Source organism: Charadrius vociferus, unplaced genomic scaffold (genome assembly GCF_000708025.1).
Source record: "Charadrius vociferus isolate BGI_N301 unplaced genomic scaffold, ASM70802v2 scaffold158, whole genome shotgun sequence".
NCBI lineage: Eukaryota > Metazoa > Chordata > Aves > Charadriiformes > Charadriidae > Charadrius > Charadrius vociferus.
In genome coordinates, this window is record NW_009661372.1 from 4058648 (window position 1) to 4079434 (window position 20787).

At 38.5% G+C, this 20787-nt stretch overlaps 1 protein-coding gene across 1 annotated transcript in view; it reads left to right on the top strand.

Annotated features, from left to right (window-relative positions):
- The first annotated feature begins 4375 nt into the window (after positions 1 to 4375).
- Positions 4376 to 20787, top strand: part of PGGT1B (protein geranylgeranyltransferase type I, beta subunit) — a 36086-nt gene continuing 19674 nt past the window's right edge. The window contains exons 1-3 of the mRNA XM_009893832.1: positions 4376 to 4404; positions 5503 to 5621; positions 13284 to 13351. Coding sequence (XP_009892134.1) covers positions 4376 to 4404; positions 5503 to 5621; positions 13284 to 13351 — 216 coding nt within the window. The remainder of the gene's footprint in view (positions 4405 to 5502; positions 5622 to 13283; positions 13352 to 20787) is intronic.

Genomic DNA, 20787 nt, shown 5'->3' on the forward strand with positions numbered 1-20787 from the left:
CCTTTCGCCCGGCGCCTGTCCGGGGGGGGCGGTGGCGTTGAGGGGAAATCCCTCCTTGGAGGGAGAGCTGACCCGCCGCCCTGGCCGTGGGCAGGGGTGCAGCACCGCACCGTGCCGGGCGGCAGATCGGCCGGGCGCCGCGATGGCCGAAAGGAGAGCGCTCCCTCGAATCTGGCCGGCAGCTGACGGCTCACAAAAAATACGAGTTGGGTGTAGGGGTTTAGTCAGTGCTCGCGCAAACTCCCCCATATCCACGAGGCGAGACTTATTGAGCCTTTTAATCTATTTTCAGTCCTGTGCTTCACTCTTTTAATCCATCGTGGAAGCCGATTTTAAAATAAGTGACTTAAGCCTTTTGTAGCTCAAAGTCAGCATGCAGAAGACTCTCGTTTATGTAACATAAATAATTTAAATCTTCCTTAGCTAGTATGAAAGTTAAAATACTAGTGAACTATGTTCTTCACTTTGGATTAGAGGGACAATTGTCTCTGTAATGGCTTCAGAATGCATTTATTTCAGATTCTTAACGCCTTCACGTAAGGCAGGTGGTTATGTCTGAGGCACAAGACGATCAATAATTTAATTGTCAAGCTGCACTTGATAAGAACTCGGAGACATGTAGAGGGTTTGATCTCTTACTCAACCAATACAATCATCAGATGCTTTTTACTTTGTAGTCTTCTGCAGGTCATGCAGTGAAGAATCCTTAACAGGTTTGATCAAGTCTTTCTGTGAAATCAAGCTTTTTTTCAGTTTAGAGTACAAACACTTTGCAGAAACGTGTAAGGCCTAGTGTTAATAGCACTGAACTGTGTGTGGAATAACATGTAATTTTGTATTAAAAATGAAAGTTATAAAGTTTTATTTCAGAGATGTAAATCATTTATTCATTAAGAATTAGCCGATGTTTTGTTGTGCCTTGTCAGTTATTTTAAATGACAGCAAGAGGAAGCCTAGGCATGCTATATTATTTCTAGGCATTATAGTTACAATAACACGCACAGATACATTACAATCATAACGCAAAGGGCTAACCTTGGCCACACTGTCCTATGAGGCCTCACTGTCAGAGAAAAGCTGAAGAAATGGGGTTTGTTCAGCACAGAGGAGGGAGGGTCTGATCACAGTCTTCCATTATTGAGAAACTAGTTACAGAGAAAGATGGAGGTGCGCCCTTCACAAGGGAGCAGGGTGCTGGGGCAGGAGGCTATGGGAATGATGTTGCTTCAGGGAAAATTGTCTGGTTGTAGGAAAAATGTTCTTCACCATTAGAGCAGTTAATCACAAATAGGTTGCCCAGTGAAGCGCTGGAGTCGCCCTTGAAGACCTGGCTTGTCAGGTTGCTGGGTCATCTCACCTAAGGCCCTGTGTTCCGCAGAAGGTGGGACCAGTGATCTCCAGAGGCCCTGAGCAACCTATACATTTTTGTTCTGTGATTCACATTGCCAAGCTGTTGCAGTTTGCCACGGAGCTGAAACAGAGGCTCTAGTTTACATGGAGTCTTCTGCAGTCTTACTAAATAATGCTACTAGTAACGCTGTTTTGAGAACTCTTGAGAAATTAATGAGCTGTCTGAACTTAAATTTAGCATGTGGTCATAGTAGCCACAATACATTAAATAACCGGTGCTCAGTATATTCTACATAATGGCTGTGCAACACTGAAAATGCAGTTTTCCAAAAATTGGAACCGTGAATTTGAAACTATTTCAGGACACCTTAATTTTTGGCAGATGAGCTCAGTCTAAACCTTCAATTAGAATAAAAATCGTGGTCATCTAATTTCATGCTTTTTTTTTGAAGTCATAAAGTTTTTACTCAGCCAGAGGCTTTTTCAGTTCTCTTGTACTGATTTTTAGATGAGTGTTCTGCAGGTGTACTTACACGTCTGTTAACAAACTCTAAGTGGCGGATTGAACTATAAATGTTTCTTCCCTAGTTTGGCTTTGAGGATACCAAGTTTGGCTTTTAAACAAGTTCAAGGTCACTGAGTTCAGCAAGCTTCCTGAGCTGGTACTGCTGCAGAAAGAAATGCTGTTACCCTTTTATTCTTACCTCCCTTGTTCCTGCATTTGTGTGATTCCATGGTGAATTAGGTGGCAAAACTCAAATAAATTAAAAAGAGACTTGTAAAGAAGATAAAAATAAAAATCATTGACAGTGAGTTGGTTTTGGTTCACAGCACTGCAGCAGAAACAACTGCATTTGTTATCACCAGGCAGTGTGGTAGAGGATGAAATTTTCCGTACAGTGCTAGTGCATTCTAACTTAAGCTGTAGTTTATCAGACACTAACAGAGTAGGTACAAGAATAAAGAAATTTGATTTCACATTCTTTACTCAACTTATTGGCTCAGAGCCTTCATAGTTATTTTTGTCTGTAGTTATTGCATGCAGCCTCAGAAGCGGTGGTTTTTCGGTAATCTGGTTCACAGTGTTTGGTACATGATCAGTCCGTACTGTGAGGTTTTGCAGGAGAATGTAACTCTCCTAGTCTCTGAAGACTTTCAGATTGTGCTACTTTGTAGCATGCTTATTCAGTGTCTCAAATTGGTCAGGTCAGAAAGGCTTTCTGAATTCTGTTGAGAGACTGTAGTCTTTGTCTATGTCTGAAGAAGAAGAGCTCTGAATATGTCATCTGAAGTGTCTTTACTAGCTTGTCTTGGAGGGGAACTTAAGACAAATGTTACCTGTTTTCTAAGTTTTCAGTAGGTCAATTAACAAATAAATTTCAGCTGTCAGGCTTTGGTGCTTGACTTCTTAAATTAATACACATGCAGTAAAGTGATAGGAGACATGAAGATAAGATACAGGGAAAGGGATGCCAAATTTGGAGGTTGTCTTAAAAAGGGCTATTCTCTCTGGAAATCGCTGTGTATAAAGTTTTTACATTTCATGCTATGTGTCAGCAAAGGTGCTGCTAAGAGTTGTCTTTGTTAGTCTTAGAACATGTGTCAGTTAATTTTCTGTGAGGCAGGATAGCATATGGAGTAAGGATGCAGTATCTAGGTGGCTGTATCAGGGCCTGTCTATGTCTGGTGGTGCCAGATGTTCTTTCACATCATCAGCACACTGTATGGGCTGTTCCTTCGTCATGCTGATGCTAATAACACAGAGAATCAGCTCTGAATAAGTAAACTGAAACTTAACTATATGTAAAAACACTTTGTGCATTAATTTATCTGAGATATGTATTTTTTAGTATAGATGAGATTTATTGTCTGTCTTACATGTACAGCCTTGTGGTTTTGGACCTAGTTTGCAGCAGTTTCTAGTGCAGGAGTTGGCATGTTGTTTGTGCCTCACTGGAAGTAGCTTAGCTGGGTAACATAGTGTGAAAATGTCTTCAGGTAGTTTCAGTAAAAGATTGTTGAACTTAGTGTTTGAACTTAGAAAATGTATGCAAAGTTTCAAAGAAATAATTTACTGTAACAGAACAGTAAATTCCTTGGTTTTTTTGTAAAAGGAGTGGTTTTGCTTTAAACAGTGGGTTATCCAGTCTCAGGTTTTGGGTTACACAGATCTGATCAATGGCAAAAGTTGATACAAGCCTTGAAGTGTTAATTTTGCACTTTGAAATTTTTTAGTCATCAGATGGTTCAAAAGATACTCTTTCACATAGAAATACTTTTGTGTGCAACATACGCTTTTGTCTCTCTATACTCAAAAACTTTATTTGTAATAATATTAGTAAAGGGACATGTTTTAAAATCCAGTGATTACAGAGTAGGTTTAAACTTTCTTTTGGCCATGAATACTTGCCATAGTGGAGCTGTATGCTATTCCGCTTTTGATTTTTTTTATTTTTTATTTTTTCTGCAAAGATCTTAGAGTTTCATGAAGGGATTTTCTTGAAGAGAGAATGTTCATGTTCAATATCTAAGCAGATTATAGATTAAAACCTCTTGTTTGTAAGAGTGGTATGAAAAGCAATGCAAAAGCTGAGGGTCAAAGTAAAAGACAGTGTGAAATCAAATAACCTCATCTTAACAAGTCACAATTATTGAACTGAGTTGTGGCCACCGCTTGTGCTATGTAATCCTCAATGATAACAGTTTTGAAGCAGAAGTTGTTGATTTACATTCTGCTTGTTGATGGCCACGTGATGACTATAGCAGCCGGTCAGCCCACTGGTAGGAATGTCACCCTATGAGGTTGTGCCATTTTATTGAGATCAGTGTCTGCTGCATCATCATTTGGCTACTGTGTTTTAATTAGAAGAATTCTTTTGGAGGTGTGTTTTGGGCTGACTCACATCACCCTTTTTCCTTGTTATTACTGTTTGTGGTTCTGATGCAGAATCACATGCAGAAATTAAGTGGTTGTAGAGGCTTCTGTCCACATCTGTCTCCTCATCTTCAGAGGTGCCTACTACTGATGGCCGAGGTGGCTCAGCAGCTTGTGAGGTAACTGCAAATTATAACTTAGCCTCCTAAGGAAAGCTGGCATTAACTTTTGGGTTTCCTTAGCATGCTAAACTAGCTTCTGCCTGTGCAGCAGTCTTTCACAATCCATCATCTTAACTGGTGAAGGGAGAGCAGGAATTTCTAGAAGAAGGACAGGCAGATGCGAGTGTGGGTGGCAAAATATACATCCAGCTAATTTTAATCTGTGTCAGAACTTCCAAAGTACCATTACATTAACATGTCTCGTAGCAAGCTATGTCAAGTTCCTAACCCAGTGCTGTTGCTTTGGTGCTTTGTCAGAGCAAGTAATGCAATTCTTTGAGGAGCCATGCTGTAAGCTAGGTGACTGCAATGGTTTGAGGTAAAAACAAAACCCTCAAAAAAGGTGTTAGTTAAGAGGTATGGTAGCACACGTTTATGGAAGGAAACAAGCTGTGGGCACAAAAGACACTCAGCATGCTAGCTACTGCAGTTCTGTATTTTATACTTGGATTTAATGTGCTTAATTTTAGGTGTTTAATTAAGTTAGTCATCTAGGCTCCTTTATACCAAAGAACAAGAAATAAGTACCTCTAGATGGTAATTCATCCTGTGTGCATATTTATGCGTTGATTGGTTACAAAAGAAGCTTTGCTGTTTGACGCTTAACTTCTAAGCGTCTGAAATTGGGTTTGGGACACAATGAGAGACAGCTTACTGCAGTTCAGGGTTACTTTGCACTTACTGCGTATTTAGGGAATTGTTCATTTAAGAATTCATCACAGAGAACTAGTGCTCCATATGTTAATAACCTAGTTTACTTTGTAGTGGGTTTTTTTCAGGTAAGCAGGCCCTTAGGTTAATGTCTGAATTGGCATAACATTACTATATAAAAGGAGGGGTGACTTGTATGAAAAGCCTTGTTGAGACAGAGAAATGTTTACAGTACAAAGAACATAATTCTGTCCAGTAGATAAATTTCATATTTTCTGAGCTAGGCATTGTGTTGCACCACTGTTAAAGGCTGCGAATTCATAGATATTTCTGTTTCTACAACCGTTTGTTAATTTCCCCATGATATTTTTGGTGGGAAGTGTAAGTCTTATCTTTTTCTTTTAGGTTGACAATTGCGTTTTTCGCACTCTCTGGTCTGGATATGTTGGATTCCTTAGATGTGGTGAACAAAGATGATATAATAGAATGGATTTATTCCCTGCAGGTCCTTCCCACAGAAGAGAGTGAGTGAGTTTTTAGTTTTTTTATTGATATTAACATCTTTATTTTTCCTTTTCACCTGGGGAATAGTGGATGGCTCTTAGTTCTTATAAAATATAAGGCTGACCTTTCTGAAGTGCTGTCCTGATAATTTCAGATAGCAATGTCCAGCAAATCCTAGAAATAGATCCCTCTAAAGTAACAAAGCTAGAAAAAGTGATCGGTTTGTTTTTAAGTATACAAGGTGAAGCTGTGAAATTAATTTGAAGATAAGACAGTATAGAATAGTAATGAAGTTGCACCTTTAAGCATCTCCGAGGAATGTTGTATCTAGTTCTAAAAGAAATGCATACGTTATATCTATTACAAGTCTAATAGTGATTATTATTGACTTCCACTAATTGTAGCTATGCCAGAAGCTCTGAGCACAGGTGTGGTGATTTGGAACAGCTTTTGGAAAATAGGAGGTGTAAGGTTAAGAAGCAAAAGGGATACACACAGTTCCTGCTTTAAAATGAAAAATCTGTTCCTTTAGATCTGTGAATGTTAAATTTACCTAAGGTTTTTAAAAGGAGTAATGCTGTTGTTGCATCCCAGCTGTCCTCAGGTTGGAAGGTGCGTAGCAGATCCAAGCTGGGGAGGGAGCACACAGGAAGCATCCCTGTCCTGCTGACTTGACAGGCATCATGGAGGTGATGTTTCTGTGTGCTGGGTGGTATTGCCAATTTTTTCTGTGGCAGTGCAGGTGAATGGCTAATAGCAGCAGAGGGGGTGGAAGTGAGGGAGGTGTGGACGAGGCACTCCTGTTTTATGAAAGGAGGTGGTGGCATTTTAAGTGTTGGTGTGGGATTAGCTCCAGGCTGGTCTCTAGAGTAGATGAAATTCCAGGTTCATGTCTGTAAAATCATGAACATGTACTTTGTATGTTGGATAGCTGTAGGAAGAAAATTGTGCATGTCCTTATAATATCTAGTCTAGCTATATACTACAAATTAGGTCTCTTCCCTAAATGCAGTTTTATGAAGTAAGCATATGAAAGTCAAGATTGCTGATGCTTGATTTTTACAGTAATAAAAAGATCACTTTTATTATTCTGACAACTTACAGACCATCAGGTCTATGCCAGGCATTAGCTCTAATAGATTTTGTTTTTTCTTGTGTTGTATTCCAGAACTGATTATAGTAGAAGGGGGTTGGATCCCATAGTTGTTCCCACAAGGTTTTAATCGTGAGAAGGTTCCTGTCCCTTAGCATTAAAAAAAATTCCAGGGTTTACGTGCTTTGTTTTTGGGAGTTACTCCATTTCTGATTGTCATCCTAGTCTTCAGGAGTGTATTCTGAAAGAAGAGTGAAGTTTGCAAGAAGAGAGATTAGAAGAGGCATTTTTTGTTTGTCTTTGGTAGTATGAAGTAGTACTCAGGTTTTTTTCTACCTAGCCAATATTTGGAATAGTCCCATTGTCAAGAGCTGCCTACGGAGGGCAGTATAAATCTCAGCATGCAGATAAAGAGGCTAACAGAGCTGAGATCTGCTCCTTTTTCTAGCTATCATAAGATTACAGGACAGTAGTTTTGTGTAGGACAAAGTTTTCTGTGCTTTTAAGTAATAAATCTCTGCCTTTTGCCAGAAGAACAAACTTCCCTCCAATTCTGTAGTTTTGTATCACATGGTAAGAACTCTATTCTTCTTAAGCTCTCTTGCTTCTGGTAATAACACTACTCTATCTGATCACTTAACCCCCAAAACTTCAGAATTATTTTTATTCCATTTTTACTTTGTCTAATGGACAACAAATCATGCAAAATGTAAATGATACCAAGAGCAGCAAGTTGAATATTGGATGGCTGAATGTTCAGAAGGGAACGTGTACCTTCCTGTAACGTCTACTTGCAATAAAGTGTATTGACTTTCTATTGGGTTTTGTTGTGATGTTCTTTTGTGTTTGTTTTTTTTTTAATCCTGGGTGTGTGCAGTATTTGTTAATTGGCAGCTTCCCAAGAGTAGACCTCTGACTCCCTCTTTTGGCCTGTTTGGAGAAGTAGCATCTTTGCTCTGCCTTCAAAGTATTCTGTTGCAGCTTCTTTGACATGCCTGCTGATAAATCCCTCCTTCCAGGGAAAACCGATTTTCAAATATAAATAATATAACACTGTTTTATTATGTAGTGTCTGGAATGATGAATTCCAGTAATCTTGCCTTAAGTAACTGTATCGTACTTGATGTAAGTCTTCATTGCTTTTGGCTCTGGGACTGAAAACCTGTTTAAAACTTATGTTTTAAATTGGAATATATTGTTACAGAATCTTGGTTCTTTGTTTTTGATCATATCACTGGTTGAATTCCTAAGATGAGCAAAAAGAGAATTCCTGTAATTCTTATGAGAAAAATAAATTGCTCTGCATTCATGTTTGTCCCTCCAGAGCCTTCATATCCATAGCATTTTGCTTGATTTTTATCTAAAGTAGTTTTTTAAGATGGCAAATACAAATTATTGGAGAACTACTGCTACCTTACAGTCATTTTTCCAATGGATGGGCGACAGAACAGTTGATGCTCTGCAAACTCAGTATGTGTTTATTTTTATCAGTAACTGTTATAGTAGGTGTATTGACAAGGAAAGAATTTGCATTTTCCATAGTAGTCCATATGCTGCTGTGTTTTGGGTTTATGACTAAAACAATGTTGGTAAGACACCAGTGTTTTAGCTATTGCTGAGCAGTGCCTGTGCAGCATAAAGGCTGTCTCTGTCTCCCCCTCTGCACCCCTTCTCCCCCAGCAGATACAGCCAGAATAGCTGACCCTGACTGACCTGAGGGATACTCCATACCATCTGACACCATGTTCAGTAGTAAAAGCTCGGGGGAAGTAGGAAAAAAAGGGGGTGATGTTTGTGGTTGTGGCGTTTGTCTTCCTGAGTAACCCCTTAAACATGCTTAAGCACTCCTGCTTTCTGGGAAGTGGCTGAACACCTGCCTGGCTGCTGGGAAGTAGTGAATGAATTCTTCCTTTGCTTTGCTTGTGCCTGCAGCTTTTTCTTCGCCTATCAAACTGTCTGTCTCAATCCGTGAGTCTTCTCTCCGTGTCTCTGTTTTCTCGCCCTCCCATTAGATGGGGAAGTGAGTAGGTGGCTGTATGGGTGCTTAGCTGCTGGTGGGGCTCAGCCCACCACAGGGCGTCACAGAACCTGGTAGAAAATTCCTCATTTGGTGGTTTAGAATACTTCTTAGAGTCTCACAATATACTGTGATAGTTTTAGGTAACATGATTGTATTTACTGGTATGTGATATGTCTGATGGCTGATGAAAGCTTCAATTCAGAGGTTTGTAGCCTTTGAAAGTAAATACATACTCTGTAAGCCTAATTGAAATGCACTAGAGGAAGCTAAAGATTAAGGTCTGTCAGTATAGACTGTATTCTTCTGTGGGTTTTCTTGCAGGTCACATTTAAAAACAGTTCAGCACTTTTGAAAGATAGTGAATCCAGAACTCTGTACTGAATGTAATTACAGACAGACAGTGGAGTCGCGCTCCTCGGTCATATTCATCCACCATCCTGCCCCATAGCAACACTGGCACTTGTTTGACTCTGCTTGAGAGCTGGTTTAGCTTGTTGAAGAGGCAGAAAAGCATGCATTTATTTATCTAAAGCATGCATCTATTTATCTAATCGCACATCTATTTGTGCGATGTTGGTGAACTGTGTTGGCTGGGAAGTGCTAGTGTCAGCCCCGTAAGGCAGAGGGAAGAAGACTGTACTTTTGGACAGCTGGATGCATTGTACTAAGAAATGGCACCAAAGGGACAACTGAGACATGTTTCATTTGTGAGTCTGAACCCCCAGGACCCATGCCTAGCATTACACTACATCAGGGACCTAAAACTTTCTTCTGTCAAAGTCTAAATTTGAATTTGTTATAATGCTCCTTTTTTCTTTACTTGTATGTCAGCACTAAAAAATTGGATAAAATGTCATTAACTGTTTTTGAGATCATTGTTACATGTGAACTTTCTGATCATTAGTTCCTTGAGCAGAAATATTAACTTTCCTCCAACATAACTCTTTAATGACTACATTTGAAGTATTTATCTGGATGTGTAAAAGACTTCCAATTTAGAGAATGCAACTTTGCAGTTTATGACATATCCTAGTGCCTTGATTTATAAGAAAAATAACTTTCTAGCTCTAGTTCAGTAAGAATTGCTTGTGATTACTTTTATCTACATGTACTGACTATGTCAGCCCATGTTAAAGCTGTGATTTTTTTTTTTCTAATGTTAAGAATTTAATGATGTATGTAAGCTTGCTTCTGTACTTGGCAAAATCAGAAAAGCCTTGGAACCAGAGGAATGCCTAGGTTAGGTAACCTGAATGGGAAGAAGTGGTGGCAAAACTTAGCAATCTTCCCATGCAAGACAAATCATAAAAGATAAACAACAAAAATGTCCTGTCTGTAACAGAGAGCTCCCCAGATAAGCCATCTGTGATCATCACTTGGAGCTCTGTTACATGTCTTAAGGACTTTGTGGCCTAAGTGATGCAGTTTTCTTCACGGGAAAGTCTCAGCTTCTGATTTGAGCATGGAGTCTTTTGGTTTGGGGAAAAAAGTTAATTTTCTTTACTTCTGTTGTCAAATGCTAAAAGCTTTTCCAGGTGCGTTTTATTCAGCTTGCAATAGTCATGCAGTGATTGCTGAAACATTTAGTACTTCTTGCTTTGTCTTAAGCTCTTTCAGAAAGTGGTTAAATATGCTTAACTCTCGAAGTGAACACTAGGCGGCACCATTTTATAACTGCCGTTATACTTGATGCTTCAGGAGGCTGTGCTGGAACTGAACGGGTCAGCCCAGGAGTTTTTTACAAGAGACATAAACTATGATCGTATCCTTTTAATTAGGGTATGTTTCATTTCTAATTCTATTGCTCATTCTGTCGAGCTGCTTGTGGCTCAGGAAAGCAGGCAAGAGTTTGATTAACACTACTAAGCTGTTCCATAAGATAAGAGGTACAAGTACTTTGCAATAAAATAGTAAAACCAACTTCACAGAAGGTGAGGTGATGCGCATAAACTGAAAGACAGTGGTTTTTTCTGTAATTTTCCTTTGGTTCCTATTTGGTTTTGAACTTGCATGTTCACAGGAAGCTTAAAAAAAAATTGAGACATGACATCAATGGGCCAGAGTCATCTGGTTAGAAATGAGCTGGTTTCACTTCCTGTTTTAACACTTCCTTTATCCGCTCAGTGTTCTGTTTTTTAATTCAAGAATTCTAACTGTAAATTTAGCAATTCATTTGTAATGCTGGAGGTCTAGGAAGCATGTATTGCGTGCACATTAATTGACAATGTGTTTTTGTTTGGAGGAGGGGATAAAATTCCCTTTAAAGATTATGGACATTATGGACATTTGGACATCAAGGGCATTGAAGAGCCATGCTATACTTGTTTCTCATGGGAGCCAGTGTGTGAATTCTAGGATGGGAGATCAGAAGTCGCTGACATAAAGACACAAAATACATTTTTAAATCAATGATAGCAATACAGTTAGAAATCCACTAGTTTAAAATTACCAATGCTGGTTTTTACTTGGTAGCAGTTTAGTAATAGAAGAGAAGTTTTAAAATAATACATGAAGATTAAACAGCTGAAGGGAGTAATAGATCCTGATTTCATGTATGTACTTTATTTTTAGTCTCTCATTTTCATAGTAGCTGTTAAGTCAGAACACAAAGTGACCCACTAACAGCACACTGCATGTGGGCTTCGTACTGCCATTTGACCTTGATAATGAATTATAAGCTACAGTCTAAAAGGCCAGTGATAGGGATCAGTCTTTGTGGGATGAATCCTTCCATCTAACAAGTAGCAGCTGAGTTCTGTTTGACTGCAGAGCTGTCCTAATTGTAGCACTTTTTCATTTGCAGCAGGCCAGAACAGCTGTGTGCTGGTAGGCTAGCAACTGTTTTCTGGATGAAGGGTTTCAACATTAGTGCTGTTTCAAAGTTAATTTTGTAGTTTACTTAGGCACTTAAGACACAAGTTCATTTTTACTGAAAATGCGCCGAGTGAATGGTAATTTTCCACAGTGTCACCTAGGAAATCTGGTATTTTAAGTAGGAATTCTGTTTCTACTACTGTTTCATCCACATTGTGCCATTTTTCAAATTGTGATGCTTTTTGTGCAGTGTCCTTTGGGACCTTAGGTTAGTCCTTAAGACTTAAATTTATTGTGCTTTCCAGAACCTGTTGCAACATGAAATACAAGTTGTTGACTCCAGGAGTTAACAGACAAGTATACTCTGCTGAGAAGATTTAGATTATGACAAAATATAAAAGTTACGCATTTTTTTTGTCTACAAATACAGATAAGTCTTTCTGTTCTCTCTTAATGAGTATGACTGTAGCATACCAGTTTTTAGTGCAGGCTGAAATAACCTTCATTACACCTGCAGAATCATTAAAATGTGCTTTTGATTGAAAGGTGGAGAGAATGGAGAATTGAGGTGGTTTTTTTATTCTGTTAAATAATAGTTCGTTCCATGTAAATTAGATCCAAAGTCTTGCCTGGTAGAGCAACTTGCATACTTCAACCACATTGAAGTACTTAGACTGCTAAAAGCTTCTAGTTGAAATGTTGCATACGTGCAGAATGTATTTAAAATTAGAAGCTAATGTGCTGATAAATGATACCAGAACTGGTAGACCACTTTGCATAGTGATCTTTTTTAGGACTTTCAGCTTTATAGCTATTCTTGTTTAGTTAGTCTGGTGCAATTTTCCCTAATCTCCATGAGGATTTTTAGATTAAAGGCTGAAGAGCTTAAAAAAAAAAAAAGGGAGGGTGTTAGATTTTTAGGAACACCTAGGTGCAGTTGAACTACAGCTGTCATTAGGCTTTTCAGAGGCTGAGGAGTGAAGTAATTGAGTTTTTGCCATGCAGAAGCAGATTTGAGCCCTGCAAACCTGTACTTGGCTCTAGGCAGTGTGCGGTGCGCACTTCTGTATACTGCATGCTCAGGTACTCTGACACGTTTAAAAGAAATTATACTGAATTGCTAACAGAAATGTTTGATAGCTACAGTGTTCTTGTACCTGTGTTTTGGGTGAGGGAAGAATGGCTCCAATTAAAAATTTACCTTTCACATTGTTTTTTAACTACTTCAGTCTGACAGTATTGAGTTAGATAAGTTCTAACTTTGAACTGCAAACAGTTTGTTTGTCCTTGCACATGTTGCAAAGTATCTTAAAACAATTCTGCTTGGGAACAGATGGTATTACCAGGCAGGAATCCAGAGAAAAAAAAAATAATCTGTTAACTCTGGGCACTTTCCCAGGGGAAAAATCTTCTGTGTTTTGTTTTTTTTTTTTTTCTTGTGAGCATGGAATACAATTCTGTGCTGACATGAACACTATATTTCCACCAAATCAAAAAAAGTCTGTTGCTTTGTCATTATAGCAGGATCAAATTTGCTTATGGTTTTCTTTGTTTGTTTTTTTTTTTTTTTATTGATCAGAGTCATAACAAACTGAGGTTGGAAACATACTGAAAGACACATGCAAACTCTAGTGATACTGTGAATAGTGTTGAACTAACAGGTCTTGATCTGGACTAGAGAGTTAACAGTTTATAATGAATGTTTCAGCAAAGCAAGTTAGTCGAGTCTTTATTATTTTTTTTTTATCTTTCCAGGATCAAACTTGAATCGCTGTGGCTTCAGAGGCTCTTCATATTTAGGGTTGCCATTCAATCCCTCCAAGGTCAGTTAAGTGTGTGTGTGTGAAATATTTTCAATTAGGCAATAAATGATCTTGTGTCTTCTGCATAATATTAACTGCATAATAACGGGATATCTGGAAAGCTGGAATTTTTGCACCGTTAATACACTGAATTGTTTGCAGAACTTCTAAGAAACATGCATAAGGAGCATACTAAAATTGTACTCTGTTAGTTTCCAGGGAAGTGAAGACATTGACATAGAAGTTGTGCCTTGTGTCAGTGCACTCTACCCCTTCTCTGATCTGTTACTGAAGTAGGGAAACTTCTGTAACTCAAGAACTATCACCTGGTAGAGGTGGGCAGAATAGCTATGTATAAAGTGGTGCAGCACGTGCTGTTCTTCAGTATTCTTCTTCCTGTGATAAAAACATGCATTTTTAATTGCACCTGGTACCCATTCAAACATAGGCAACTGTCTCCTCGTTCCAGTTCATCATGAGCATACGAGAGGATGATTTGAAGCCTGTGGAACTGAGGGTTAAAAGAGTTAAATCTGTATACAAAAAGCAAGTGCCCTTAGTAGAAGTGAGAAAGGAGGTTAGCAGGGGCTACTAAAGATGGTACAGAAGGTCTGATACAGTTGGAAGAGGGAAGTAGAGGCCAGTGTGCAGGAAGGACTGTGAAAGAGGTACAGTAGTCCTATCCTGAGAGTAAGGAGTCAAATCTCACTAGAGAGTGGATGAAAAATCTGAAAGAGCACTACATTATCACCAAATATTTGATTTTTGTAGTGGGCAGATAGCAAGATTTTAAATATAAATGAATGAATGAATCTTGGGATCTGAAACTGAAAGCAAGGATGAACATCTGATACACTAATGACTGTAGCTGAATGTAAAAATGCTTGAACTAATGTGAGTATGAAGGTAGTACAGCAGCCTGTTTGGTTTTATTTTTATTTACTCTTAGCAGCATAACTTTATGCTTCTGAATAATTCCTGGGAATGTTAATCTACATTGGAGTAATAACTGCATATGCCTCTTTGCATAGCAAGTCAGTGAAGTACTCATAGCAGTACTATTCAGACATTGCACTTTCTAACAATGGGAAAATAATTCTGAATAGAGGTTTTTTACATCTCTACACTGGTGTCGTGGTTTAGGCCAAACTGGCCACTGGGGACGTGGGGCACCCTAGAGGAGACCAACAGATGCCCCTCCCCACCTCTCTTCAAAGGGGGAGGCAGAGGTGGGAAAAAGGGACTTATGCGTTTAGAAGGAACTAAACTACTTTAATGAAAATATTAATGATAAAATAAAAAGAAAATAATGAAATATATACAAAACCCTATCAGGCTCCCAGGATGACGATCACATCACTGATCACATCACCAGCTGGCACTGGGGAAGTCCCAGACTGGAGTCAGTGATGGACAAGAGCTGGATTCCGGATCTGGATTCCAGATCTGGATTCCGGATCGGGACCGAAGGCAGACAAACTGAGAGTCCTTCTCAGCTGCCCGCCATTGAAGAAAGAGGGCTTACCCTTTGATCCCTCAGCTTTTCTACTGAGCATGAGGCAGATGGGATGGAATACCCTGTGGGTTAGTTTTGGGTCACCTCTCCTGTCCACTTCTCCCCACAGGTGCGACCCCTCTATGCTATTCCGCTTCCGACTTTCCAACGGGGCAAATAACCAAGTTATCTGCCCTTGGGTGTTATAGCACTAAGTCTAAGCAAGAGCCTCTCTGCATACCATGCCTGGGCATCAACTATCAACATAGGTCTTATCACTCCAAGAGCGAACATTGTCTACACAATAAGCTGTTAATTTCAGTAGTTAGAAGGGGCCCAGCTAAGAAGTAAAGTTACTGAGCAAAATTGGTCCTCTTTTACCTCAAACCAGGACAACTGGGTGCTACAGCAGCATGTGGCAGACAAAGTAATTTGTCTCTTGGTTTGCGTTGTTATTTATCCTGTTTTACACTACAGATGGTGTCTGCAGTGAGCTCAGACTGAAGTAGCAAGATGAATTCATCATCTGTTTTGATTTTAATTAACCTCAGTGGCAATCCAACCACCTGCTGAGCTTGAAGGAGAAAGGGAAAACTTCTGCGTAAAACCTAAAACAATCTGGGATCTGTAGTGGTGACTTGCTGGGATACTTTGTTAAAAATAAAGTTTAAAGACAAAATGGTAGACAATAATTTCAGTATCGTTGTATAAGAAAAAGACTGGTTTTACTCAGAAGGAAGATGGTTGTCTTTGTTAACAGTCACCTTAGGAAGTTGAAATTGTCATGCTGTTATTGTGGCATAACAGCATTATAAAATGAATAAAGACATAATTTTACCAAACTGAGATAATAAAAATGTAGTAGTTATGTTTCCTCAAAGGTTTGGGTCAGTGCCATGTGGTGTAGTACATTAAATCAGTGCATGCTTTTAGGAACCTTTTTCAAATCCTCCCCAGCGTATAAAGCTTGAAGAGTGAGTTCTGGATATAGTTCTGAGATCACATAAAGATGACAGTCCCTGAAGACAGTCAGTTTGTAAGATAGGCAAAGCATCATTATCCCTTCCCAGCACTTTCTGGTGTTTTAATTTAACTCTCAATGTCCAATAGTACATGCTTCATACTTAAATATTCTCTTTTCAGGAAATGTGTTACAGCCCATCGGTGTCTCATAGTGTGTTAGCCAGTCTGCAGAAGGGACAAAGGGATGGAATCATGTAACCTGTGGAAATTAATTATAAGGTCATTGTCTCTAGAAAACTGTTTGCAAATGAATATGATTTATAATCAAGCATTGCAATACATTTTTCATTGCAACTGCATTAGAGGGATCAGATCTGCTTTATTTATTGACATACAAAGGTTTTAAGTATTTCCGCCACTGCCCTAAAACGTTCTGCAATAACTCAGATAAAGAAGGAGTTGGAAATCCACTGTGATGACTTTGAATTACTGTTAAGGTCTTGTAATTTTTCTTATTCATCATTTAAATTTCTTCTGTTAAATCTATGTCTTGACAAATAATTTTTGAAAAAGCCTGTAGGTGTTTTGGATTTGCATTGAGAGTTACTATTTTTTACATGCCACTACAGTGATTTCATTCTTGAATTCTGAGAAAGTGCCATACTGGAGGTAGCCAAATCTATTCTGTCACCAGGGTCCCTTCAAAGCAATAGAAAAAACAAAGGATATGTTAGAATTTCCAACTTTACTAAATGTTACCAGGATAGCTCTTTTGGTTTGGAGTTTGTTTTTAGCTGTTACCCTTTCAGTATTAGAAGGTAGTGTCTACACAGCTCTTGAGACTGCAGCAAAAGTGAAGCAAAATCATATCCACTTGACCAACTCACCACTCACAGCATTAACAAGCCTTAGTCTTAACTGTAAATGAAGGCTAAGAGTGCCACTTCTATCAGTGCATTTAAGCATGAATCATTTAAAATTAGATAACAATTATTTTTCTGAATGGCTCCAGGTTCTGCGGTTTCTCTGATTTGGTGTTATTGGCGTTTAAACTAGCTCTTTAATTGGGGGATAAACAGTTTCCTTAGAGTTTCAGATGGGCCTAGGTCTTTTCAATCTCTTTCAAGTATTAGGAGTCAGTTTTAGGGGCTAGATTGAAGGCCAGTATCTGGAACTTTTATGTAAGATTGAGGTAAAGAACGCATGACTTCTTGGAGGGAAAAAAAAGATCTGTTTTTTGTTCCTGAAAAAACATTGTATTTTCTCAAGGCTGAAAAAATCTGTGTTTGTAACATGATGCCAGATGTGAGAAGGATTTTTTTGTAAGTGTAGGAGTATGTTTAGTAGCATTCTTTATACCTTGCTTTTGCAGCAGAGTTTCTTAGCCCTTTCTGCAGTGGTCAGCAGGAGTTGTTGGTGACCATGGCTTATGTTTAAATAGCTATTCTGGAAAATGTGGTAGGGAACGTTATCATGTCACTGAACCAGATTTAAATGGTAGAAAGCTTCCCCTCACCTTGCCTCCTCAAGTACTAATTCTTTTAAGGAAGGCTCAGATTATGGAAACCATGATGGTAACGTGACGCCCATGGAGCAGAACTCTCTTACTCTGTTGTTGAGAGCCAAGTTTGTCTGTTTCCTCTGTGACCTACAAACTGTAATTATCCCAAAAGATGAAGTGTATAGAGAGAACAGCACCTAGCATATCCCCATTGTTGTCTTCTCAGTATGTCTGCACCAGTGTATTAGTTCAATTAGTTCAGATCAGTAGAGAGCACTTTAAGAGCAGTTTAATGTGCTTGCTTCAAAAGAGCAAGATTCACAAACTGGGCTCCTTTTGAATGAAACTGAACCAGACATCTCCATTAGTGGGACATCAGTCCAAGGATCCAGGACTACAGCTGGCACAAATTGTGAAATGCAAATGGTGTGGGCACCAATACTGTAGCACCTACTATTCTGCCCTCCAGACCCACTCCTGCTGCGTTACTCCTTCACGTAGACATAACCTTACTGGATTAAGTGTGTTTCTTCTGGTTGTTGGGTTAAATACTTAGACAGTATTTAACAACTCATCCACAGTTTAACAGCTTTCTTGTTGCTAGTTTCTTGAGATGTAACCAATGCCATTGTTAGAATAACTTCATTCTGTTTACCTCTGTGTCCTTTGCCCATGAAGCTCACAGTTTGAGGAGGTGGCAGGAGTGTTTATTCTGTGCTAAGACTGACAGTTTGCTTAGTTGGTGGTGTTGCTTTAGTCTACAGTGTCTATGAGGCAGAAATAGTTTTATTTCACTAAAAGTGGGCTTTGTTCATAATACAGAACTTAAAAAGGAACTTCTTTTTACCAAGCTTGAAGATGCCAATTAAAAATCAGCTACTTTGACTACGATGTCTTCGATAAATTTGGGACAGACTTCTACACAGTGCCTGAATTACTTTGTCCTTCATAGCAGAGGCAGTCTAGCAACACTTCTTCCCAGCCATGCAAATTCTAGAGGTGTTAGCAATTATCTCATGAAACCTTTGAGACTTTTGCATTTAGGGAAGTCATTCCAACCCTACCTGGTTGGAAATAGCAAATTATCACCGGGCCAGTTTCTACAAATTTCATGAATTCTCAATTTTATGCATAAAAGTATTGTTTTCTTGGGGGGGGGGGGTTTTGGTGTTCGTTTTTTTGGTGGGTTTTTTTTTTTTTGTGACTGAAATGTCTAATTATTCTGATTGTTGTCCCCTCAAAGACATCCTGTTACTTGGGGTCAGGTGTTTTGTTGTATTAGTGTGTGCAGTATATATTGGTGTGTGTGGGTACAGTATAAAATTTTATAAGTACTGTCACAATGAGCTTGAAATAATTACATGGAGCTTAGAAGATAAAGTGAATTCCAGTACACTTCAAATTTGAACAACTATGGTTACCATACAGAATGTATTATTCTTGTATTATTCTTCTGGTGAATATCTGTTTTATTTTTTAAACCACATGTGGTGAACAAAGATCTATTACTCTCTCAAAAGCTTACAAAATCCTATAGTAATTACACATACAAAACATCATGTTGGCCTTTGAGTATGCCTTGTAGTAATTCCTGTATGATCTCATATTTGTTTCTGATCCTTCTGTGTTTAATTTAATTTTATTGACATATTGGCCACATTTGTTGTTACTTTTGGTCCTAAACCAAACATTCTGAAGCCCTTGGCTGCATACCAGGATGTTGGACCCTCTGTCACTTCCACTGGCTTTTTTTTAGTGATTGCATAGTGGGATATCTAGCAGTATACCAACTTATCACATAAAGAATTTAATTACTTGCCACATGATAAACCTGTTATAAGAGAAAACTATTAGTATAAAGGTAGTTGTGTGAACTACAAGCAGGTGTTCTTGAACGCTGAGACCATCTCCCTGATGCTCCACATGATGGTGTTTGAAAATCATGTATCCCAACAGTCTTTTCTGCATTACTTGTACCTAAATATTTGTTTGATGTTCAAGCACAGAAGCAGATGGCAGTATTAATTTAGCTGTGAACTTCATAGTTGTATGTACAGGCAGCACACACTATTGTTTGCTTTATTTGCATTATGCAAGTATAGTTTGTGTTCTTTATTAAAACTACCAGCTTACAAAATTTTACGCAGCTCTGATTTTGCTGAAACCCTGTATTTGGAAAGGCAGTGCTACTGCTATGTGTTGAAATGTTTGCATAGAAAAGGAAGTACATGTAGAATTTGTGCATTGTCCAGGTACTGTAGTGATTGATACAATTTGTTTGGGGAGAATGGTATTATTTGGTTTCACGAGCATACAGTGTATGTGCTTAGAACACCTCATCTGCAGCCTGTTTTTACTGCAGCAAGTCAGACTGTAACAGAAACCTGTATTCACTAAAAAATAAGGGCTCAGTTGTTTAATCATGTTCGTAGGCTACCAAAGGTTTATAGGCAATATGGAATTAGCATGTGTAGAGAAAAGTACAATTAAAAAAAAAATCTTGTTAAGAAGGAATTTTCAGTTACTTTATGTAGACATTGTGTGGAAGATTGTCACTTGAAGGAGAATGTTGTTTTGAAAACTGTAGATTTCCTGAATATCCAAACATGTTTGTAGTAGCTAGAACATCTGGGCAGAGTTTTCATAAATACAGTTTTAAAAAGTAAATCTGAGTAGCCTTTCAATAAACCTTTCTTCCTTAGTGAATGTAGTCTTCCTCTGGAAATAATATATGCAAAAGTAAAGTCGAACTGTTTCATTGTATCTGTTACTGATCAGTTATTCCTGATGTCAGTATTGGTTTGTGGATGAACTATCTGTAAAACTGTGTAAACAGAGCAGTGGTGCACATTGATTTGCAGGCTCCAGCATTTTCAGTCTATTTGTGTGAAATTAGCAGAGGCATCTTTTGCACTTGCCCTGCCCCAGGTTATTCCAAGTAGGAAGAAATAAAGTGTTCCTCTCATTCCAGTTTAACTTCAATTATGTAGATGTTTGGAAATTTAGTTTTCTTCATAGTTGCTGATGGGAACTTCTGGGACATTTTGTAAGCAGTTAGTCCTAGTATTGGAGAACCTTTCCACATATTTTTCAGCAGCAGGTGTGTGTCTTCTATTTCATCTGACAAAATATGTAAGAAGCCTTAGCTGCAAAGCTGGAACATTGATAATCCTTTTAGCACAAGAACTGTTTCAAATATGGCTTTTAATAATACAGACACTTACTTTGCTTAAAAGTGAATTAATCAATTACATTAAACTGAATACATCTCTGTGTCAGGGCAAATTTGTGTCACCCTATATTTCAGGGGGTTTTTTTTAGCTGAATTTTACATTTGGACTAAGTTGATGCATCACAAGTGTTAAGTTGCTTATAATGAATTTTTTAAGGGGAAGGTATTCTGAAAGGAAGATTTTTCATAGAATCATAGAATGGTTTAGGTTGGAAAGGACCTTAAAGATCATCGAGTTCCAACCCCCCTGCCATGGGCAGGGACAC